We start from the raw sequence: 26,041 nt of genomic DNA on the forward strand, positions 1-26,041 counted from the left end.
TTATGAAATAACTAAAAACATTCAAACCCTGATTTTGTCACGGGCCTTTCTGGAGTTTGATGTTGTCCCATGTTTCTCTCTAGTTTCCTGTGGGAACTTCTCCTCACTGTCCAAAAACATGCAGCTTAACTGGCAACTTAACTCTCAACAGTTCTGTGATAAACTGGCCACTCTGTTACAACTACTGACAAATGTCATCTGGGATTTGATACAGGCCCCAGGTGAGCCTCAACGATAAATGGTACAGCTAATTGAGGGCTGGATGGAAGGAAGTATTTAAGATTCATAGAAATGTAATGGATAAAGCCTGAGAAACACTTAAGGCTTGTGACCCCTTACAAAATAAATACTTGGTTCAGATGAGGTGTTAGCAGCTCCACCAACAAGAAAAGACAAATGGTCAAAGTGGCCGATTATCCAATGTTTCAAAGAACAATAAACACTCAAATGAGAAAAGCAAAGAACGCTACACATTTTCCACTTTTCTCATGTCCTGCCTCTGCCAGCTGCAAAATTCCTCCCCTTAATCCTGAATGTGTTGCTGTTGTGAGTGTGTCTGTGCAGAGAACCTCCTGCTGAGTAGCGAATGTGTGAAAGGCAAACTGCACAGAAAGTCTGGATCAAGCCATGTTTGAAAATGACTTTAGATATTGTGTGACCGGCCCCTGGTGTGGAACCACAGAACTACAACATATTGTATTTAACAGCTCCACCTTGAACTGTTGCAGGACTAATACACATTGATGTCATATATCATAACAGATCAGCAGGAGCGGCTAATTTAGAGCAGAACCAGTACTTTTAGTCACAATTAAAGGTTGCTAGTTAGAAATCAATAAAAAAAGGACTTTGTATGTATTTTAGTTTATTCTCTTCCGTGCAATTGCCAGTAGTTTGTTTTTTTATCGACCTAATCTCTGCTATAACTCTGTTATCATCTTCAGTCTCTGGGAAATAACTTTTATTAAAGATTTGAAAAATGGACCATTCTTATATTAGAAAAATATGTATTATCCTTCTGAAACTGTTTCGAAAAATGCACTGATTTAAATAAATTAAAACTTGACAAACTTGCATGCTTTGTTTTCTCTATTATGTGCGATCACTTGTCCTCAGAGTGGAATGTTACATTAAGACCTTTGAAATAGTTTTAATTTTAATTTAATTCAAGAGAGATACAAAAACTATTAGTCCTAGAATTTCGATAATTTACTTTTAGTTGTTTTGAATAAATAAATATCTCTGATCCCAAGCATCAGATGACGAAAAGAGGAGTCCTTGTAACTTACTTCCGTTTTCGTTCTAATCCCATTACTCAACTTCAATCTATTTTTATGTGTTACCAGTTATCGCGCTTCAAATTGCTTTAAAAGTAATTTAAATTAAAACTTCATGATTACCTTTGTTTTTAACCAGTAGCCAGAGCTAATTTACTTATAAAGGACGATCTAGTTATTGTTTTGTCACTTTCAAAGGCTCTGCGTCATTCCTATCATTAACCAATCACCAGTGTGATATCTAAACCTAAACCAATCAGAGGCACGGTGGGGGCGGGTCTTCTTCCTCCTGGGTGCTGTGGTGGAGCGCGGCGGAAATGGAAACTCTGCTCTTCCTGTCTGTTCCTCCCCATCCTCCCCGGGTCCGTGGCTTCAGCTTCACCGACTGACTGACGCTGGTTGGAGGAAGCCCAGCCGCCTCAACCTCTCTCCACGGTCCCGGTTCACCTTGTCGGTAATGTCTGCCGGTCTGTGTCTCACATGAGTCTCACTGCCGCTTCACCAGGCGGAGCTCTGCCCTCCTGTAAACTTCACTGAGAGCTGGGGATGTAACTTTAGTTTGGGTGCACGGCTCATTGTCTTGACTGTAGATTGCACTTACTGTAAATGCTGCTCAGTAATGACACAGTTCTTCATATGTTCATGTACTTCATCATAGAGTGTTTATGTGGTTTGACTTGAAGTTTTAAATGTTGGAGCAGAACTTCTCTCCGGTCCTCAGGTGCTGCTGAGCCTCCCGCACTGTGACCAGCCTCCACCAGCAGCCCCGAGGGACGGCGATGGATCGCGGTGGAGCCAGCGAGGGGCCTGGGCCGGGCAGAAGACCCCCCGCTCCCTCCGCCGGAACACCCATGGGTGCCAAAGGGCAAGCGGCACTAAGTGGTCAAAGATCCAAAATTAAGATAACACCCTTCCACAGCTCGCGCATAGTCAGCAGCGATGGCGCACTCAGCGGCAAACGAGCAGGAGCAGCTTCTGAGAAAGTGATGGCGTCTCCTGTTGTCCTGATGCAGGATACACCTGGGCGTCAGAGTGGCCCGGCTGCCAGGGACAGACCTGCTACTGCTGCTGCTGCTGGGAGCTCAGTCTCTGCAAAGAGCAAGACAGAAGAAAAAGCCCATGCATGTCCTCTTGTTGTCAAGGTAAACACACAAACTGATGAGCCTTCCAAGCACATTTTCCAGTAATGAACCAGATCTTTTGCAAAAACCTCAGCCACAAGTTAAATTCTCTATGATGATATCTGTCGGTCACTGTCAGTTTGTGTGCATGGAGTTATAATCTGTTATATAACACCAGGAAGAGTTTTTATAAGTAAGGAATTCTGACATGGACGTTTCAAAGTATTTATTCAATCTGTATGTCTTTAAATGACGGCACAGATTATTCAATTATGACATCACCTGTCATGTGTCCAGTATGTTGCCCATATACAGTCAGACACAAAGTCTTTGTTTAAAAATGACAAGAATAGAGAAGAACAGAGACATAAAGATAATGGCTCACATGATTAAATGAAACGTGTATTAGTCTGTGCATGCATTAAGCTTGTCTGACTATTACAGCATTATATAATTTCTGTGCTTTTATTTAGAAGGATGCACATTCCAGGATATACAGCATAAACCTTTTGCCTAAACTATGCTCCTAGTTTCAATAATCCAAGTGCATGTATTGCTTATATTAAATATTAACTTGTTATTTGTGTGGCACTTTTCTAAACAAGCAATTGTAAAAATGACCAAATAGTTTAAAATTTAAAATCATAAAAGTAATATTTTTTAGAAGTCAGTTAAACGTCCCTTGACGGATGTTTAAAAGAGAAGAGAAACCAGGTTTTCCACGACCTGAATCCTGGACCCAAATAATTCCAAGCATGGTAGTGACCAGCATGACGTCAGGTTTTTCACTATATGAAAAATTATGCCTTCAATTACTTTCTGTCATATGTTTGTTACCATGTCAGATTTTCATATTAAATGTCATGATCATTCCCTCAACAGTTTACCCAAGTAGATTGATGTAATCCAGCATACAAATAAGTGATGGTGCCTGTTTATTAAAGAGTCTTCTGGCCACTGCAGAATATCAATTTAATCAGAACTTTAAAAAAATATGTTGGTTCCACCAATTATATGATCAAGAGGAACCATGCACTGTAGATTTAGAAAAGGACAGGTGACTCATTTATAAACCAGTGCGCCGAATTCATACTAAAAGTGAACGTGCGCACAAAAGAGCATGCAAAAAAATCTGATTGATAAAATCGTGCGCACGCACACCAGAAAGCAATGTTCACTTTATAAATCACAGTCCACCAGGAAACATTCGCACGTGAATCTTGTATTTCGCCCTCTACACGCCCACTTTCAACCATAAATGGTCAATGCAAAGCATATTATATTAAATTATCCTGCTGACCAATTGTTTCCACCGTGAGTCATGACAGAGTCACGGCGTCAAGTGATGAGAAGAGGAAGTGAAACTTTCTGATAACGAGGTGTTTGTTAGTGAGGTTATAAATGAGACCCCTGGGCCTTGAAATGACTGTTGAGCTACACAGGAAGAACATTTTTTGACAATGAAATGAAGCTGCCCAGTTGAACAGAAAATTGTCAGAGTGAAAGGACTGCTGTATAAAGAGAGCATCATAATGAAGGGCTTCAATTGGAGAAAGCTGTGAAGTCATACTTCACACTAAAGGAGGAGTCAGCTTAAGGTTATGTTGTATTGGACTGATGGACAGTGGACTGTTTGTATGTGAATAATTATGTGATATATATATATATATATATGTATATATATATATATATATATTATTGTGCATACAGGATACCACATATATGTATGAAGTTAAATTTAACTGCTTTGTCCTTGCATTTTTCTCTTCAAAGCCTGCGAGCAGGAAGGCACCACCTCTCCACACAGAGCTTAGTCGCGGCCACAAAGGCAAAAGCAAAGAGAGGAGAGCTGCCTCCAACTCTGCCAAACGTCCACAAGGTTAGCTCATTCTTTGTTTACAAACTTTATTAGTTCGATTCCATATACAAAGCAGGAAGCAGAAGCAGCTACTACAGTGTCACCAACATTGCTGTGGATTGTATATTTGAAGTAAAATTGTAACCATGGATAGAGAGATATTATATGTGTGTATATAGCAAAGAGCTAAAACATGCTCATCATGCAGCTTCTTCACAGAATGTCTCCAAAAGTTTAAGTGATTCATATTAATTTATGGTAATCTGATTACTTATTTCAATTAGATCGAATGGCAATAAACTGTGTTTACATTAGATTTCTTAAAAGTTGAGATTAATTTTCCTTTTCGCTGGAGAAGTCTCCTTATTTGAGGCTGCAGTGATATACATGTTCTACTAATGACGGCTTTATTGTTCCCAAACCAGGAAATTTCACATTTTAGATCAGAATATATATATCATTATCATTTTTTTATTTACTACTTGCCCTGTCCTTGTAATTAGTAGTTTTGTCAAATAATATTTTGTGTAATCGGTTTTTGTCACGTCCTTATAATAAGTTCCAGTACAGTGGAGTCTTGATTTAACATATATCTTTGGGTGACACGATTTTAAGATGTGAGTATTTACTGACAAGGGATTGTGCCCTCTGTCTGACCTCGCTCTGTGTGCTGTTCTAGCTGTGAAGAGGAGGAAGAGGAAGATGGGAATGTACAACTTGGTCCCCAAAAAGAAAGCCAAGCCCATTAAACAGCAGGAGAAGGCAGGTCCATTTATTTATTTATTCATTTATTTATTCATTCCTGTATGTCAAACCTCATTCAGCCCTTTAACGCCATGTTCAGAAATGTTTAAGTAATGTGACCAAATATGAAAAGTTATTAACAGTATTATTATGTTAAATGTGCACTGTATTGACAATACCTGCCCATCCTGTTAACTAGTTTCTTGTTTTACACTCTATAACATCCTTGTTGTAGAAGCAGTACATGGTTTAAAAAAAAGATGTTTAGAAGGTGACCCAGTTTGTTTGGGGGTGGAATCCTAATTTATACAGATGTCACACCTCTATTTATGCAGAAAGAGGAGCCAGGAGCTAGTGTGGAGAAGAGCCGAGCTGCAGCAGAGGAAAAAGCAATAACTGCCACAGAGGTCCATACAGTCGCACAACAAACAGTTGTCAAAATTGAGTCTCTGCACGAAGCAGAACCAGGAGAAGGCAGCCATGTCGAGTACACAGAGCTGGCTCTAGACTGTCTAGACCTGAAAGCGCAGGAAGAGCTTCTCTCTCCTCCCCAGTCAGGTGATTATAGCATCTCCGTCTGCAATTCATCTATGATCACCTCAGTTCACAAGGTCCCCTTTCACTTCACACAGGTCAGTTTCTTGTTGTTTTGTGTATTAAAATATTGATTTACACGTGTGTGTTTGTATATGTGGGCACAGGTGTAGCAGCAGATTCGGAGGCGGCAGAAACCGACCTTGCTGAGGAGTTACCTCTGTGCTGCTGTCGTATGGAGACGCCTTACTGTGGAGGCGGCCTGGCCACATTTGATCAGAGCTGCATGGCCATGGAGAGCATGGATGGAATGGTAATAATCATCTGAATTACCAAAAATACTACAGTGTATCACTTTGCAATCAGATGTGCAGGCAGGCAGACAGTCAGTAACTGGAAGGACTGGTGGAGAGGGTGAGATGGGTCCTCTTTGGTCAGGGTGGCTTTCCTGATCACTCACCAGGTGTACAGTTCAGATAGAGGTTAAGTGTCACATGATCTAAAGCTGCATCTAATGTCGGAATCAAGGAAATGCTCTATAAGTGGTCCAAATGCATCAATGATGTTGTAACCCTCTTGGTCACACACCTTTTGTTATTTTTTGTGAACATCTGCTTGTTTGTTTCTCCACAGCTGAGTCGGTGTCCGAGGCGAGTGATGAAGCAGGAAATGATGCGGCCGTCCAACGCCGTCCATCTACTGGTTCTGTGTGAGGACCACAGGGCTGGCATGGTTAAACACCAGTGCTGCCCCGGCTGTGGACTCTTCTGCAGAGCGGTGAGTCATCAAGCTGACATTACTACAAAATACTGAAGAAGACATCACACGGGACCGATCCAAGGAATTCGAGATACCTGGAGATATTTGGGCTATTTAAAGTAGAGTTCACTACATATTGTGTCAAAAGCATGTTCCCACAAAGACGGGTAATACTATGATATCGCCCAACCCTATTACTAAGAAACATCTCGATCAGATTTGATCTTGGTCAGGGGACTGGTCAAGGGCTGGGTTTTCAGATATAGAGAGAACTCGTACACAAGTTACAAAGAACTAAGAAAAGATGGTGCCAGTAGGGAGAGGAGGGAGATGAGTGTTCCTTTGCAGCTTGATTTCAGCCATGTTGGGTACTTTTATCTGAAGCAGCAGGCCAATCAGCTGCAAGATCTGCCGTAGTCCTCCTATCACCCTGTCCACGTCAGTGGATGTGTCCACATTAATAGGGTTTGGTTTTAAAACTGCTAAATGATCTACTAAAATCATCTCCGTCCAGATAAGCTATTTTTTTCTCTGTTTAAGAAAGTATTACATACATTTCAATTCACTAGATAGAAATGTTTGTTTGGATCTGCAACGAATTGCAAACGTCAAAAAAGATGTCAGATTTTTTTTAAATAAAGATCTGTGAATAACTTTTTGAAAAATCAAGAAAATGTTTTTTTTTACTATGTTAAGAAAATAAAACAATGACAATTTGAATGCCTGGAATATTTAGAGATTAAATTTCTCCTCCTGGTCTGTCCCTCAGGGCACCTTCATGGAGTGCAGGCCATATGGCAGCATCTCACACCGCTTTCACCGCGACTGTGCCTCCATCTTGAAGGACTGCAGGTTTTGTCCCCACTGTGGAGAAGATGCCAGTGGTGTAAAGGAGGTCACGGTGCCAAGGGCGGATCAGTCGCCCTCTGTTCCCAGATCCAACCCCAGGTTGTCACTACCAGCTGTGCCCACTGTTGCCAACCTGCCTTCAGTACCAACCACACCTGCTGTTCCACAGATACTCAGAGCTAAGAAGACCAGCGAACCTCAGAGGAGCAGAAATGAGAGCCCAAGCAGGTAAATCACATAACTATTAAGTATATATAGATCATTACAGTTTATTACAACTGGGGTCAGATGAAACGTATTGTTTGCTGTCTCTCTCCAGGTTAAAGGGCGAGACTGTCTGTGCTGCAGAAAGACCTAAAGAGTCCCTAGAGAGCATCCTCATTGCACTGGATGATGAGAAGTAGGGTCAACCATGAAATATTTTGATATCAGTTTGCAAAGAAAGTGCAGCACGGCACCACAGTGTGCACTTAAATGTAAATAATTAATAGAGACCTTTTATTGTTTTTAGCCTGAAACCAAAGAAAGTGAAGTACCCCACCAGACAGCTGTACATCTCTGCAAAACAAGGAGAGCTCCAGAAGGTCATCCATCTCTTAGGTAACTTAAATATAACAGAAAGTGGCTTCAGCTATAGCACATGCACACACAGAGCACTTTATTAGGAGCACCATTCTAATTAATACAGGGGAGGTCCTCCCTCAGTTTCGCTGCACATTCATTCCAATCTCCTGGTCAACCACATCACAAAGCCTGTACCGGATTCACATCTGTTGAGTGGGAAGGTCTCTGAAGTACACTTTCATGTTTATGAAACCAATTTGACCCTTTGACTCTGTGACATGGAGCATTAGCTTGCTGGAAGTAGCTATTAGAAGATGGTAAACTGTTGCCATAAAGGGATGAACATGGTCATGGAACATGTTCAGACCTTGTATTAACATCCTTCTTGAGAGATCTGATCACAAGTTCTTCTGTTCACACCTGTCATTAAAATGCGTCCTAAATGTGTCTCCTGTGACCACTTGTAATATGATCTCACTTCTTTTGTTCTTTTGGTTAAAAATACTGAAAAGATGTTAGCTGTTCGATTGAGTACATTAAAAAAAATCTTCTGGTGTTTTCACCTTGCTTTCTGCCGCCATAACCTCTTTTCAAAAACAGTTAGTCACTGAAACGCAGTGTATCATGGGATAGGTTGGGCCGAGAAGGATCCACTTTGTTCAAGCCGCCGTTGCTTGGGGGTGGAAGGACTTAATTGTCGGCCACATTCAGAGAAGCCTTGGAATAGGAACAGTCCAGTTGGGCTGCTGTGACTTTATTGTTCACAGGCAATTGTGGTCTGGGTCATTGGATCTCTCTCACTTTCGAGGACACATTGTGGTGCATTCAGACCTGTACTCAGCGCTGACCACATGTGATCACATCACTCAGGACAGATGCTAATACCAGGTGTGACTGGGGTCTCAGATAGACTGTGATATTGTGTCAAGGAAACATTCCTGACATCATCACACCACCAGCAGACTAAACTAGACACAAAGCATGTTGGGTTCATCATGGATTCTTGCTGTTGACCGCAGATTGTGACTCTACCTTCTGCAGCCTCAGCAGAAAGGCCAAGTCATCCGGCCAGTCAAAGTCACTGACTTCACATGTTTTCATCTTTCTACTGTTTGAACATTAAGTGAATCTGCACCTGAATCTGCAGGATGTATTACATCCTGAAGGATGAGTGCATACATTTTAACATCTGTATTATTGTACCTTAGTACTAACCTTTGTACTTTACAGTTGCTGGAAAGGACCCCAACTTTTTGATGGAGGGCCAAAGCAAACGCACTCCACTTCATGCAGCAGCTGCCGAGGGTCACCAGGAGATCTGCCACATGCTGGTTCAGGTGAGACGACTTGTGGTGTCACCACAGGAGATACAGCAGTATTTCTTAGTAGAAAATCAGTTCTCAATGGCCATCAACTCCCAGATGGATGTATCTTCGCTCCTCCACCTTAAGGCCTTGGGTTAAAAGCATTTAATCTTTGCAACCTCTATTGTTTAGCTAACACCCATGTTTATATTTAGAGTTCCAGGCTAGTCATCAGGATGACATGCATACACATTAAAGAGTTATTTATAAATGTCAGTGAGGTTATCAAAAGATACAGTTTTGGTAAAAATAAATTTGATGACAAGTTGTGAGGTGGATGCAAAAGAGAGTGTATCCTGTTTGTATTATCCATGTTACATCAACAGGTGACTGTAGCTTTGAAACTGTGTTGATTTGTTTCTGCAGCAACTACAGTTTCAGCAGGAATGAAACAAGCTACATTCATTCCAATAGTGGTTTCATTTTTGTATCCATTCATTTATTTATCAGTTTGAAAGTATAGATGGTAGGGTGATATTTGAGAGAGATGTTCATGTTGTGGTCCAGTCCCTAACCCAGTTTGCATTATTATTGCTGGCTTTGTTGTATTACACAATACACGAAAGGTGCAGAGCTCTTATTGGCAATTAAAAAAAGGGCTTAGAGCTGCATTCTCAACTGCTGGGAAATTATCCTTTTCATTAGGAGCACTGTTAAATGGTGAATCGTGGTGAAATCCTGTTAGTTGAAGACATTGTTCTACAGTGATTAGTGATGTGGGTCTGTGTGTGTGTGTGTGTGTGTGTTTGTCTCAAACACAAAGGCTGGGGCCAACCTGGACATGTTTGATGAGGAGCAGAGAACACCACTGATGGTGGCCTGTGAAAGCAACCATCTGGACACAGTGAAGTATCTGCTCAGAGCTGGAGCCGCCATCAGCCACAAGGTGGGTGGGCACACTCTCAGTCAGTTGGAACATCTCTCATATCAGCAGGATGTCAGCTCATGTCTGACTCTGCTTCTTCATCCATCACTCTGTCCAATCTCACTCAATCAACTGCTGCAAATCACCAAATTATTATTTTTACCACCAGAATAAGTTTTTTTTCTCGTTTATTTGTTGAGTTTGACTCATGACATATACCGAAACCAAACCATTTTAGATTTTTAGAGTTTTGCTTGAGATTATTTGGATGGTGAAAGAAGACAAAGGAATATTATTAGGATTACAGTTGAACTAGTTCAAGGACAACACATTCAGACAAAGTGACAATGTAGAGAAATTGGAAAGAAAGAAGGCAGTGTTACTGACAGCTTAAGTCACAGACAGAGCATGCCTGTCACATATTTAGATTTGCAATGGCATCAGATGAAATAATCACAGACACGTCAACAAATGTGTAAAATGTACCAGAATTGATATTGTATAATGCTTTTAACTAAATGAAATGAACCAGAACAAAGAGAAACAAAGTGTCTTAAATTATTATTGTTATTATTATTTGTATTCGCTTTGTTTTTTGAATTTGTTGCGTCTTAGAAACGTAATCAACGCACATACTCGCTCGCAGTGAATCCTGCGCTGGATCTCCTGCTGTGTTCTCACATTGGCTCATTCGGACATTCTGCAGAGGTCTTACTAGTCAGGAGAGTATTCGGAGTTCAGTGCATGTCTGAAAGCTCTTTAAGGGATCATCTTGTTAAATATACAAAATGTTGCGACCATGTCACCTCTAGGCCTTAACCAAGCTCGAGAGAGGATTTTATTTACAACTTTTCTAAAATGTTAGACGCATCTTTCCCGTCCTCATATCCTGTTTATCCTGTCCCATGCAGTCCAAACACCAATCAAATGTCATTTCTTGTGAACTCTAACAGTGACTGCTGCAGTGCAATGTTGTTCAATGTTCATCATGTTGTCATCCCAGGATATCATGGGTTTCACCTGTCTGCATCTGGCAGCTAAACTGGGACATTATGACATAGTCAATCATCTACTCTCCAAGGCATCCAAATACATCAACTGTCAGGTAAAACATACATCAGTGCATCCATTAACTGCTGCAAAAAGATAATGCTGGGCAAATTAGTCAGTCATGTTTTGGTGTCACTGTTTGCAAGAGTTTTTCGGTTTGCATCTGTGCAGGATGACGGAGGATGGACTCCCATCACCTGGGCCATTGAGTACAAGCACAAGGAGTTGGTCCACCTGCTGTTGGCCAGAGGGGCCGATGTTAACATGAGAGACAAGGTCAGTTCACCAGACACAAAGTGTGACAACTCTCACACACATATACACACACACTCACACTCTGACACATTTAATCTCATGGGGTGCATTATATTCTTTTTTTACCACAGTCAAATTTAAATAAAGTACAATGGAGAGCCAGAAGGGCAGCAGGTGCTGTGTCACCTTTAAAAAGAATAAGAACTTACTTACTTATTTTATGTGATAATTAAAAGTTTAGTTTTATCCAACAGGATGAGTTAGTGTATGTATCAATGTGCTGTGTAGATAAAGTGGCAACAAAAAGTAAATGAAGCCTGCGGAATTGTCTGCGTGTTTGTCTACATTGTTCTTTTAAGATCTATTTTTACTTGTCAAATCCGTGTGCTGTTGCTCTCTGTATTGAATAAGCCATTCAAACTGTCACAGTGTTGGTTTGATCAAATATAGGAACACAATCTAATTGGGTCAGGGTTCAGTAAACCTGCAGACTGTTTGGAGATGTATGTTAGAGAGTTTGTTATGAGCAGGACACATTTGCTGATGTTCAGAAGACCTAATATCAAGACTTTTGCATGAATCTAGAAAGGTTAACAAAGAGTAAAGATCATTTGTCCCTCCATAGTCAACGTTGAATCAAAGGAAACTGTTCTTTGTTGTAGGTACTTGATACTTGACCATATTTGACCTCTAATCCAAGTGGTTTCTTTAGTAAGAAGAGAAGTTACAGGTGTCTAAAAAGATTATTGATAAATGGTCTAACATTGTACCATCTTACAATAGTTGTGTTGTTTTAAGTGCATTTTAAAACACTGCCCTACAAGGTTTATGTTTAGTTACAAGCAAACAGGGTTAGACAGACTATATTGAAACTACAAATCCAACAATGAAACTTAAATGTAACAAATGTGAGAACATCATCTCAATAATCCTGGCAGGAGAAGAACAAAAACCAAGTTTTTAAAGGAGTGAAAACTATGACAGGCCCCCTGACCTGATCCAACAGAACACCTCTCCAGGTGAAGGTTCAGCAATAAAGCCTTTCCAGCAAAGGGTAACTGAAAAGGATCATGTGTGAAGAATAGTAGAACACAGCCTTTGAGCCAAAAACAAATAAATGTTTGTTTGAAATAAACTTGTAGTTTCTATGCATTTCAGTGGAACCCCTGCTTGTGTCAGGTCACCATGTCTGTCCTGACCTGTGATGTTCTCTTGCTTCAGGAGCAGAACGTCTGCCTACACTGGGCAGCTCTGTCAGGCTGTGATGATGTCGCCCAGTCTCTGCTGGAGGCTCAGTGTGACCTCAACGCCATCAACATTCATGGTGATGCTCCACTTCACGTTGCCGCCAGAGAAGACCGCCTGGAGTGTGTGATGTGAGTGTTTGGTCCGAAAACAAGTTTCACTCTGGTTACACATACGTTTTTTTATGTTCACAGTTTATACGATAAATATAATGATGGAGTCAACTGGCGGGTGTAGAGAATATGGAATGGTATGCCAGAGCAGAGAGCACACACCCTTAGTGAGGTGCAGGTGGAATACATGTACAAAAGTGTCTTTCAACTAGGGTCGTGATATTATATAAGTTATTGTTATAATTAGGGCTGGGCAAGTTAACTCCTTTTAATCGAGTTAACTCATCACTTATTTAACTCAGACAATTAATTTATCTGGCATTAACTCAGGTTTGATTATTTATTGTTTTATTGTGAAAGTCAGGCTTTTATTTTGTGAAAGTCTGTTGCTGACTGCTGCGGAACCGGACAAAAGAAAATAATTGGCGGATAAACAACCATGGATAAGGGTACCGAGCTTTTACATGGCCATTTTCATTTTAAAGTTCTTCCAGACGGCGAAGTCGACAGAACCAAAGTAATTTGTAGCCACTGCCAAGGTGAATCACCGGAGTAATTCCAGTCTAAAATATCACCTAAATGCAAAACACACAGTTGATATCAGCAAATCATTCAACGAAACAGCGAGCGGAGCGAGGCTTCGGCAGACTACGCTAGACGCAGGGAGGAGTATACATTTTTCATAACGAAGAGAATAACATTAATGCCCTGGCAGTGGCATTGAGCTTTAATTTTGTATTTGCTTTGATAACATTGTTAAGTTGAGATTTACACTGAATATTTTATTTAACTGCTATTGTATTAAATGCTGATGTTAAAAGTGTTTGCACAACAAATGTTATGGCACTTTCGTTCATATGGCAGAACATTGAAAATAAAATTGCGCTGTACACTACTTTTTAATTCATTATTGGATTTTGCGTATACAAATGCGATTAATCGTGATTAATCAGGGAAATCATGCGATTAATCGCGATTAAAACTTTTAATCGTTGCCCAGCCCTAGTTATAATATTAGTGGGTATGAGTTCTAATTAGGGTTTGGCGATAAACTGATAGCAATATTTATCTCGATGTAACTTTTCCTGGATAGAAATATTAGACATGGTTGATACAACACCGATGGATCTCATTCTGTCCATGTTTTGACAGACAACACAAACAGCCAATGATAATGAGAATACTGAACCAATCCTGTGGCTGAAATAGAGTTACAGGCACGTCTTGTTAGGTTGACGCACACAGCACAGAGTGTAGGAGCAGCAGCAGCACACATGCTGATGTTTGGGCTCCTGCACAGAGGTGGACGACTCTGCATCGATGCAGTGACTGAACATAATCATTTTTTTCCGCTACGTTCATTGTTTCAGCGGGTTTCCACCACTGAATTATTATAACCAGCGCTGCTTCAGGATCAGGACAGACGCTCATTAATGACAGACACAAAAACACACACACACACACACTCCTGAAGACAGAAGTTCTTCCCGCAGCTTATGATGCAACACTGTGTTTTAACTTCATTGTTGCAGAAGGAGCGACAGCACGTGTATGAGTTGGATGGTTCAAGAGATATGTGTTCTGAAGACAGGCAGACGTTTGTGGAATTAGTAGGTCGATGTGTTTAACATGAGTGACTGCTGCTGAAATGAAAAACAACCCTCTGTGTGAACACAGGGAGCTTTCTACAGCTGCCAGTGAAGCTGTTGTGTGCGCTATTTCATATTTTAATACACTCAAATACAGGGTCTAAGGATCCTTAAAAGTCATGGTTGTAAAGTCAAGTCTTGTTAAGTTCACATTTGATTTAGATCAAGACATAATAAATATGCATAACCCCTTCAATGGCTGTCATGTCCACATACTTTTGACTACATAGATACATTGACTATTGAGATATCTGCAGGCTATTGGCTTTAGCTTCAAAGCTCCCATATTGATATACGCTTTGATACAACAGTTGATTGTGTTTTTAAACGTTCTGTTTTTTCTTTGTCTGTTGTCAGACTTTCTTTGACCCAGTCCTCAGATTTGTAGTTTACACTTCTCCATGTTCAGGTTGTTTCTGTCTCGTGGAGCCGACGTCAGTCTGAGGAATAAGGAGGGACAGACTGCTCTGGACTGCAGCGTCTATGGCTCCAATATGTGGACAGCCCTCAACACCAACAAGAGGCTCACAGAGGCCCGCAGAGGCAGGGACTGCCGAGGAGAGAGGGTGCTCAGCAGGTAGACTACACTACTATCGTGTGTTGTTGTTGTTGGCTTGTGTGTAACATGTATGTATTCACATGTTATTTTGAACACACATTGGTGCCATCTGCTCTCCTCTTTGTTTGGGTTATTTGTGTTTGCACTGTTACTTTGTGGGCTGAGGCATCTTGACATTTTATGCTTTTGAAACACTTTGAAAACACTTCTGACAAACAACATAATGATGACCAATGTAGGGTTGTATGATGTTATAGGACATCATATTAGAGTTATATTATTATATAATATATTGTTATATAGATGTATTATTAGGTATGTTCTGAGAACAGAGTATCAGAGTCAGGGAATCGAGTAAAATGTTTACCTTTATATAAACAGAAGCAGAGTTATTTGTTATTTCCATTTATCTTGAAAGTTTTTATTGTATGAGATGTTTTTTAGTTTTTTTTTGTGTGTCCAAAGTAGAGCTGCTCTGGATAAACATAGTCTCACAAAGATGTTTCTTCAGTTCTCTGCTGATGTTGAGTCATCCTTACTAAACTACAACCACTGAAGAACTAATCTATCTCTGCACCTGACACTGACTTAATGTGACCAAACAAAGCAATTTAATTGTTAAGTGAAAGGTCAGTGGGCAGAGCCACAGACCAAAATAGATTCTGAAAGGTCAACTGAGCTTTAACAAAAACCCAGAACAGTTTAAAACCCTCTTTTCATAGCCATATTTAATATTAACCATCTCTTCTTTGAGCTCTTTACTTGATAATGCACATGCTGGGAAATAATATTAGGGGAATATTTAGAGAACTTGCTGATAAAGATGTTTCTCTGTGTCCATTTAAAGTAATACTACTCACTCAAATGTGTTTTATGAGGGCTCAATCTCAATTGTAAGCATTACTTTTCTATATCAATCTTTCCGTGTAAATGTTGTAAATATTGTGTGAATTGTAGATGTTAATGTCTATGCATAGGGGTGTTTGGGGGTTTCTATAGGGGCTGTGTGTGTGTTTATAGTCAGCCAATGTTTTCTGGTCAGCGTGCTAAACACCAAGATAAGATGGACGTTCTTAAACCTCCAAGGAAGCGCGTCACCAGGCTTCACATGTTCAGTGGCGGAGTGCAGCCTGGCCGTGGGTTAGGTGGTCGATCACAGCAGCCTTAAGTCTGCACTCACAATGCTCTGGTCTTCTTCGTAGACAGTGCTGAAAGGCCAATGCGCTGGTGGAGAACAGGATTGTAGTGAACGATACATTTATTTCTCTTCTGCTTCTTGCCACAAGGCCATGAAATGTTCAGACTGAGAAACATTTTCTCAAATCCAACAATATTACACTTTTTAGGCCCCATAGTAAGTAAAGTTGGTGTTGTTGATTTGTAATATTAGAAGGGGGATTTTAATTGTACTGAAAATGGTTTTATAGACTGGAATCACTTGGAGCCTCACAGTGCTTCACAGAGGTCACTGAAGCAGATTCTGTAAGCTTATGGTTTAGTGGATGTGTGAGAAAGGATGAATGGTAATAAAAGACAATATACCTCGGCTCACGCCAGAGGGAATTTAATATCCCTGGCTGGGTAAGACCGGTTTTATGGTTTTAAATCTCATTTTAACATCTTAGAGAAGTGCAGAATGACGCCTGTTTGTTCTCTGATTATTTGTAAGGTTTTAATTGAATTTTGACACAGCTCTTTTTGCGTGACTCTTAGTGAGTTTAAAGAGGATGAGGTACTCTTTAGATCCTCATGTGTATACGACAAATATCCTCAATAGGTGGACTGAGAGGCTGGAGGCAAAGGAGGTGACAATGCTTCAGGAGTACAGCGACAGGGTGGACCAGAGCAGGGTTTAGCCTGGATAGCATCTCAGGACTGTGAATACGTGGACTTGTTTCCACTCAAAGGAAAAACTTTGTGTACAAGTATTTTGTGAAGTGAGTTTCAAGTGACTGTCCAATGTGGCAGAGACTGTTTTTCACTGCTTTTATGAATGCAAAAGACTCCAACCATTCTTTTTAAACGGTTTGGTGAGACATTGCCTTTATTCTGGGAGTTGGCTATAAAAAAACTGACCCCCCTGGGTAAGTGGCAGCTCCTAAAACTGATAGTGGGAGAGGCCAACCTGTCCAGTTACTGCAACAAGAACAGAGTAGAGGGCAGGAGGCACCTCCTGTTCATCTCAGGACAGTCTGGATTGATTTTAGATTCTTCAAAGGAATGAGTTAGTAAGAGGTTTATTAAAGTGGTGCTATTATGATTCAGTATCTTCTGTGTCAGGTAATGACTTAATATTTAATACCCTATTTAAGCATGTGCAGAAATGCTCTGCAAAGCATTTTTGTGTTTCAGTGGATTTAAGTTTTTTAAAATAGGTTTTTTATAGATAAAAAAATATGTCTCTCTCTCTCTCTCTCTCTCTCTCTCTAATAAGATTCCAAATTATGCTCACATTATTGTGATATTCTCTTGATACAGATGCCGTATATTCTGCATATCTGCAGTATATCATATGTTTTTTTTTATACTTATTTGAATCATACTAAGTCCTTTTTTCTTCTCGCAGGGACATTTCTCGGGGGTATGAAGCAGTTCCTATCGCCTGTGTTAATGGTGTCGACAGTGAACCCTGTCCAGAAAACTTTAAATACATCCCAGACAACTGTGTCACCTCCCCACTGAACATAGACAAGGACATCACTCACTTACAGGTGAGACTTCAGCTCTCTGTTTAGTGGGGACCTTTGCATCCTTACAGAATGTTACACACCGACTGGTTGCTGTAAACCTTGTCAAATCTTGAGAATATAATATCATATGTACAAAACTAGTATATATATGTAATTTGTAACTGAATATAACATACCATTGTCCGGTCTTGATTATTTCTAAATAAAGCGGGGAAATGTGTGGTGTTAGAATATTTTGCTTCCCTTCTCTTTCCCCACCTGTTCCGCTGTTGGAAGCAGCTAGGAAGGCATATCCTTCCCTCATCTTCGCCAGCTGCTCATTTCTGGTGTGTGCTCTCTGATTGGTCTGCCCAGTCCCCGCTCCACCAATCCCTGAGATGCCAGCAAGCAGAAGGGTATATAAACCCACACCACCTGCCAGTCGTGGCAGCTGTACTCAGCTTGCCAGACATGCCTCTTGCGTCCTGCTGCTAAACCTTGGTAGCTAGTTTTGTGATAGTTGCACATGAGGTATTCATTAGATTTATCACTAATGTGCACTGTTGGACACTGGGCCAGAATATAAGATTTTAAAATTCTGGTTTCCTTTTCTGCTCACTTTTTCTTGTTGACCAGTTAACCCTAAGTTTAGAATCCTCTTTTTGTTGTATTTATCTCTTTGATTTGGCATCCTCCTCCTTTGAAGTTTGTATTTTGTATCTTGCTCTAATTCTACGTGTATTTATACTCCCCTTGCCCACACAAGCTAAGGGTTGTAACGTACTGATTTGCACACTCACACGTGTTGCTGCATTGCCAACACACACACACACAGACACAAACACATGTATCGTGTCTCCATGACACTCCATGTTTGCATCAAGAAAATATATAATGTCACTAGCCTTATTGTCCCACTGCTGCCGCAACCTTACTAACATAACGCAACGTTACTTCATATTTGTGCAGTATGGTAAAGTGTCACCTACGGAGACTGCAACTGGGACTTTTGAGTAAATGAGTAGGGGGATTAATCGTATCTGAGCCTGCAGGAGAAAGAACTGGAATTTTACTAAATATCCAACGTCAACTTTTTATTTTTTTTACTTGTTCAAAGAGCAGGTTCTCTCGTCCGGTCTTCTTGTTATTTATTGAAATGACATTTAATATGATACAGTGATTTAAGGTGTAGGCTACAAAATATAACACCTGACTTCTAATATCTCATTATTTGTGTCATTCAGCACTGCAGCTGTACAGACAACTGCTCATCCAGTACCTGCATGTGTGGTCAGCTTAGTCTGCGATGTTGGTATGACAGTGTAAGTTCACACACACACACCCACACCCACACACCCACAAACACATACACATCTGCATCAGCATCATTTATATACCAGAATTACATTTGGGGCTACTTGTAACTCATTTTTTTATCATTTCTTTTTTACCCTGAGCCCTGTTTGTATAGACAAAATACCGATGAATAAATGGACTTAAAAATATGACATGAATCTGACAATTATATTATTGTCTTAGTATTTATTTAAATTTCTGACTACCATAATTTCCTTTAGCCTTGTTCAGAAACAGAGAGTTAAAGGTTCAAACATGTAATTTCTTTTGGAAGTCAGTAGGGGAGAGACAAACAGGAAACAAAGAGGACAGAGAAGGGATAAGACATACAACAATGGTCCTTGAGAACTTGCCAATTTTGTTTTCGTAAATAAAGTCAAAAGGAATGAAGACCTAAACAGTTATTGCAGAATATTGATGTCTGATGACATGCTTGATGTTGTGTGTGCAGGAGGGTCGACTGCCTCTGGACTTCTCTCAGCGGGAGCCCCCAGTTCTGTTTGAGTGTAACCATGCCTGCTCATGCTGGAGGACCTGCAGGAACCGAGTGGTCCAGAATGGACTACGGTAATGTTCCGCTGTTTGAGATGTTGATTTTTAAATAAAACCCACTGAGCAGTTTATTTCCCTAAACGAAAAGGCCCCTTTGAAATCCTGGGAATTATATGCAGAGCATCGGCAGTAGTTTTCAGTGAAAATTCACTCATTATCTACTCACCACTATGTCAAAGAAGTGTTTGAGTCCACAAAACATTCTGGAGTTTCAGGGGAAAACATCGTTGCAGCCAAATCCAATGCAATTGAAGTAAATGGTTTCAGAATATTTGAAACGTAAAAAACAACAGAAAAATACCCCAGAAAAACCCTCCTTACTGCTCTTGTGTTGTCATCCAAATGGCCAGAAGCCCGACATTCAAATTCAACTTGAAACAGCTTCATTTACACCATGTTTTGAGCCTAACAGTCCTCTGATATCCTCCTTGGAGCTGCGTTCACATTCGCACGCACACACTGCACACAAGCTCTCGCCCAAGGGTACGCGTTAGCAGCGCTACTTCCTGTAGTGCACTTTTAGGCTACAAACACGTTTGAAACATATACATTTGAAGAAGGAATCACCAGTTACTTCAAATGTATTTGCTTTGGCTGAAACACTGTTTACCCCTGAGACTCCAAAAGTGTGTTGTGGACTCAAACACTTCACCCAGCCCTCCATCGGCATAGTGGTGAGTAGATAATGAGTGAATACATTTGTTTTTGGTGAACTATGACTTTAAGCTGTGTGATCCACTCCAGGAACTTTCCCACAGAATTGGGAACCTTTGTAGGAACTCTCTGCGCTTCCACCACAGGGACCAGTTTCTTAATTGCGTTCTGGGGAAATCATCCCTTCAGAGTCCCTGCTTGGGTGGAGCTTGCAGCACTGAACATGCCTGATTGGTTGAGTTTTTAGCTGGTCAATCTCTGCAGTAGTTCATTAGATTAATTTCAGTTATATGAGTAGACTTTGTGAGTAATCTATTTTCTACTCTTGAGCCAATAATCCCATTTTCAAAAATGATCTCATGATCAATAGCAGCACGATTTGAATCTCTTCTATGTTTACTGTTGTTGTGTTGCTAGATTTATATAATGTCTTTGTCAAACCTTTTAGTTCCTTGAAGAATGTTGCTGGGACTAAAGGTCCAGGCACTTTTGGAAGAAATATGTCTCTATATGACCAGAAGTTTAACAGACCCTGTTTCATATCTCATATTTCATGTTTTCTCAGATAAGGATAAAATCAAGTTTCCTTTTAATCATATACACTTTCATTAATGTTGAGCCATATACTGTATGTGTTCCTATTAAGCACATCACAATTGTAATTGCATTTATTTAGTTTTATAGTATGAGATATAAGTGATAGTCTTGAGGGTGTTGTTTACACAAGGCTGTGTAGTAACTGTCTAAAACACAACAACACGACGAGACACTGGGGGCTGTGTATGTGAAGATACAACAGAGCTCTCTGTACAGTGTCCAGCTCTCTTAACACATCAGAGATTTAAAGTTTAATATCTAACAACAAGACAATACACAATGGACAAGGATACGTACACTAACTGCAGACTGAAGTAGGCCCCATTTACTCTTTTACTTACTCTTATTCACTTTCATTTCAAGGATATCAAATGTGGTTTAATAAACTCTTATTCACACATATGCATCTCCATTGAACTGATCAGGGATTGGAAAACCTCAGTTCAGTCTATCATTACACCTTGTATAAGAGGCCTTTTCAACACATACACACAAACAGCGTTGTTGTATCTATTGAAACTGCTGATGTCTCCTTTTGTTGCTTCTTTAATGAGAGAGACAGAACAGTGGCTAAAAGCAGTGTAGCTCTAGCAGCTATTTTTAGAAGGGGAGATGACCTCAATTTTTGGTTTGGGGGGGAAATCTCAATCTCTCTAACCCTAACCCGGCCCTGAACTCCAGATAGTCTGCAGACATATACTCTGGAGGGCTGTTTGATGCAAATGTCCGAGTTTCTCCAGCCAGTCCCCTAGGAAAAACTTCAGAGAATGTCTGAATGAGTTGATGTGAGAACACAGCAGTAGATCCTTCAAAGTATTCACTGCAACCGAGGGTGTGCTAATGTAGACACAAAACTGAAAAAAAGGAAAACAAATATCTCAGGATGCAAAAGTGGTGCCATACACAAGGATTCCAAGAGAGCTTTTGCTGATTAGGGCCAGTGTCCTAATGAGGCCCGAGAGAATGTCGGTGTCAATATGCTGTAAACAAAAACACGTGAACTCAGCAGCTGATTTTATACGTTACTTCCTTCCTCTGCCTGCTGCACGATTCCTCACCTGAATGTTCCTGAGATCTTTTCATTGTCCGAGTGGAGAATCTCCTTCTGCAATGTTCATGTGTAAAAGGAAAAGGGAAAAAGAGTTTGTGTGAAAGGCAAACTCTAGAGAAAGTACAGACTCTATTCTCCGGAGTTCAGATCAGAAAATGGCAGTTATATACAAAATTTTAAATTGAAATAGAATAAACATATCTAAAATATAGATACAGCTTAAGAAAAACAATAGTGCAAGAGGCAATAGAGGAGTCTAACTTAAACTTTAGGGGAGATCGCTCACTTGTGATTTGACTAGAAAAGTCACGTGACACATGTCATGGTGTTAATATTAAGAGGAAAACTGACGCCACAGTAAGAGGACAGATGGACAGACGCACTCTGACAACATCCACACTAATATGTTTTACTTTTTAAACATCACTTTTTGCTATGTTGACGCATGGTGTCCACACTACTCCAGTCTTCCCCACTTTAAACATAGACTTTTGGAAGCACTGCTGGTCCTGTTTTAGTTTGAAACCTGGGGTTTCCCATGTTTGCTTCCGACTGGTACGACACAACTACCTGCAGCAAACAAAACATTGATCAACTCTGTGTCAGTAACAGTTCCACCTATGTGATGGTCGATGATAAAAAATCCCTCCTCATACTTTTCACCATTGCTCCTCATTTGTAGTATTTCCTGTAACTAAGCAACGAGCATCAGAGGAGACTGCTTCCTGTTTACAGCAGCACACACGTGACTGTAATGGTGACCACTGTATGTAAATGGCCTAATAATATAATTTATAAGGCGGGTTTTCTGGATGGAGATTATTTCTGATACTGACTTATAATGCTTGTCTGGATGTAGGTTCTTGTTTTGAAATGAAAACTCAGTTTGGATGGGTGTCACAGTCTACGCAGACAGGGCTTTTATTCAGGCCAGTGGAGAAGAGAATCAATGCTCTCTTCCAGGAAAAGGATTGCCTCAAGTTGTTGTCTTGTGAACTGTGTTTTCCTGAATAAAATCAATGCTATCTTTTTTCTTAATGTTGCTCAGAAGCTTGCTACCACTTTGTCAGCTGCTGGATTAAATAACCACCTTTTATTGTTGGTTTCAGAGCCCGGCTGCAGCTCTTCAGGACACAGAAGATGGGCTGGGGAGTGAGGGCCATGCAGGATATCCCTCAAGGAACATTCATTTGCGAGTGAGGACAGGTTCTCATGAGAGAAAGGGATGCACTCAGTGTTTTACAGCATGAAATATTCAGCAGAAGCTGTGCACTGAGCTCTTTGATTCTTCCACAGATACGTCGGAGAGATCATCACTGACGCAGAGGCTGACAAAAGGGAGAACGATTCTTTCCTCTTCACCCTCGACAATAAGGTGATGGAATAAATTGACCCGGATATTTAAAGCTGCACTAGGCTACCGTGCACACACACACACACACACACACACACACACACACACACACACACACACACACACACACACACACACACACACACACACACACACACACACACACTCACACTATTATGAGAACATTATTGTCATTATTGTTTCTTTTTGGTTTTGCTTTGTCTCAAGTTATACATTCTTAATTAAGTGTAACCCCTTGAGATGTACCATCTTGTTTTTGAGGGAATCCTTATAATATAAAAACAAGTAGACAGGACATTTACCAAAAATAATGAAACTATTAAATGTAACAAACAATTAATGAATATCTAATGACAAGAGATAAAGCATCAGGAAATCTTATCCCAACACATCAGTAAAATAGAACCCTGTATTTAAGGTTTATAGAAATGTATAAATGTCAATTATGGTATTAGCTACTTTTGTTATAAAATATAGTTATGGATTGATTGATTGAATTATTTTTGAACAAGTGGAAAGAATATATGGATCAAACATTTAAAGGTAGATTATTTCAAACAGGGAGATTTATACATAAAGACTGTCTAATCCCCGCTGTTTACTTAGAGACTGTAGTGACAGAAAAAAGCTTTATAGAGGCTAATTGAGAATTATAGGTGAAAGGTGCCATAAAGTCAGTTAAGTAGTCAGAACAATTGAAACTAATCCATTTGAAAATACACTGAAGCCAGTGTTACTGTGTTCTTGTAATGGGAGTGGAAAAATAGAGTTTGTAAGATGATGAATTATGAAAGGAACAATTCTGTATATGCTGTTTGAAACTATACTGAGGGGTAATATTAGTCTTAGATGCAGCGTGGTATACAACATTAGCATATTCCAATATTCATAAAGAGTGCTCACTTCTAATACAATGAATTGTGTTGCAGATTGAACTATAAATACAGAAAATTGCCACTTTCATCCACCATTCTACACTTAGTATCTCATAATGACAATAATGATGAAATTGCAAACTGAAATCTCTTATTTAAGTATTCAGACCGTTTTCTGTGGCTCAGAACTGAGGGGTGAGTCCTCATTAACTCAAATCTTCCTTGAGATCTCGCTGAACTTGAACTGAGTTGGCAAATTGAAATGATATAAATTAGTTCGCAATAGAAATAGAAAGATGTCGGAAAGAACATCCATCTGTGCCGAGACCTGAAGATGCAGCTCACAGACTATTTTCATCCAGTCTGACTGAGTGAGAGAGAATCTGTCAGGAAGACTGAAATAAACTGCTCAAAACCAGATGTGTAAAGAAGACTGGAAGCTTCCACAAAATAATAGAAAAAGAAGCTTCTTTTTAAGTACTGAAAAAATACTCTGAATACTTTTTTAAGATATTTCAGTTTCAGCATGTCTCACTTAGTCATTGGGAGTTATAGAGTGTATATTGAAGAAGGAAAATGGAAATCTTTTCCATCTAGAATTAAATCTACGACACATTTTACTATTAAAATGCTGACGTGGTCTGAATATTAACTGAAGCTCCTGTAGATGGTAGACATTTCGAGAAAATGGCAAACACCTGGAGTGTGTGTGCTCTTGTGTTTGGTCAAGAGGTGGCGCTGCAGAGCTGCTCATCAACACACTGATCACTGTTGTCATCATGGTTTTCCAGACTGTGGTTGATGTTTTGATGATGGTTGGACTAGTTGTGAAACCTCAGCCTGTGTATTTGTCCATTTTGCCTCGTTATTCCCATTCGATGAAGACGAATGGGAATAACCTTCTAACACAACCTGCCTCTGTCATGCCCCCTCCATCCTTTGGAGGCTGAAAAAATGTCATCATCTACAATCTTTGGGACAGTTGGGATAAAAGGAGACGACAGAAATTTTATTGAAATAGAAACATAACATAATCATTCCATATTGTTCCCATTGTGTCCCACTGAGGACCCCTTCTGTCAGGAAAAATCAGGCCAGGTTTGATCAAGAGTTTGGGAGATTTGTTCATCTTTTCCATGAGTAATTCTTATGTACTCACTAAATTTACTGTGGAGCCTCACAAGAAGAAAAATGAGCAGTCAGACAAACAGGTTGGAAACAAACGACAGATCAGTCAAACTTCTGTTTAGGTAGACAATAATAAATGATCAAGCTGATTTCAGACCCACCTCCTACTTCAAACTTGAAGTCTGACTCTTTGTGCTTCTCATCATGTGCAGGTGGGAGATATACACTGTATTGATTCAAGACTTTTTGGCAACATCGGCCGCTTCATCAACCACCTGTGTGAGCCCAACCTATTGGCTGTGAGGGTGTTCACCATGCACCAGGATCTACGCTTTCCCAGGATAGCCTTCTTCTCGAGTCGGCCCATCAAAGCTGGAGACCAGATTGGGTGAGTGACAGAAAAGCACGTCCAGCTCTCTCTTCTGTCTTCCTCTTCCTGTTCAGGCAAGAGCTTTGAAATAACAATGTCAAAGTAAAGATAATCTGATTGACTGGTGTCTCCTTCTCACCAGGTTTGACTATGGTGATCACTACTGGAGGGTAAAGAGCAAGTACTTCAGCTGTCAGTGTGGTTCTGTCAAGTGTCACTACAGACACGCACTCACTGAGGATCACTGATCTCTCTTTCTGCCTGAACACATTCTGCCACTGGGCCCTGTCTAATGTCAGAAACAATGCCCTCTGAGCCAGATATTACACAAGAGTGACACTTGGGTAAGAACCTGGATGCAACTTATTTCTATGAAGACTGCCGCCTGCCACCAGCCAGAACTACTGTATATGAGAGAAGGTCCAGCTAGTTTTAAAGAGCCAATGATCAGGTTAAAGATTGTAGTAACAGTCACTGACTTTTTCTTTAATACTGCAACCAGTTGTATTTGAGAATTACTGCAGTGAGATAATGTTTTTGGTAATTTGATCCTTCCTATGAACTTTTTACTACTTGTCTACTTAGTAATTAAAAACCTTCTAAAACCA

At 40.2% G+C, this 26,041-nt stretch overlaps 1 protein-coding gene across 1 annotated transcript; it reads left to right on the forward strand.

The window, feature by feature from the left end:
• Nucleotides 1-1,640: 1,640 nt before the first annotated feature.
• ehmt1a (euchromatic histone-lysine N-methyltransferase 1a) lies at nucleotides 1,641-26,041 on the forward strand. Its single transcript, XM_061071019.1, has 23 exons — nucleotides 1,641-1,731; nucleotides 1,999-2,419; nucleotides 4,172-4,277; nucleotides 4,936-5,018; nucleotides 5,336-5,558; nucleotides 5,702-5,847; nucleotides 6,168-6,311; nucleotides 7,063-7,370; nucleotides 7,462-7,542; nucleotides 7,654-7,742; nucleotides 8,937-9,043; nucleotides 9,834-9,956; nucleotides 10,939-11,040; nucleotides 11,157-11,261; nucleotides 12,462-12,616; nucleotides 14,657-14,824; nucleotides 17,373-17,517; nucleotides 18,720-18,797; nucleotides 19,283-19,398; nucleotides 22,795-22,881; nucleotides 22,982-23,060; nucleotides 25,276-25,451; nucleotides 25,576-26,041. The coding sequence occupies exons 2-23, from the start codon at nucleotides 2,057-2,059 to the stop codon at nucleotides 25,679-25,681; spliced, it is 3,090 nt and encodes a 1,029-aa protein (XP_060927002.1). The 5' UTR covers nucleotides 1,641-1,731; nucleotides 1,999-2,056; the 3' UTR covers nucleotides 25,682-26,041.

The sequence above is a fragment of the Limanda limanda genome, chromosome 5 (genome assembly GCF_963576545.1).
Source record: "Limanda limanda chromosome 5, fLimLim1.1, whole genome shotgun sequence".
In the NCBI taxonomy this organism is placed as follows: Eukaryota; Metazoa; Chordata; class Actinopteri; order Pleuronectiformes; family Pleuronectidae; genus Limanda; species Limanda limanda.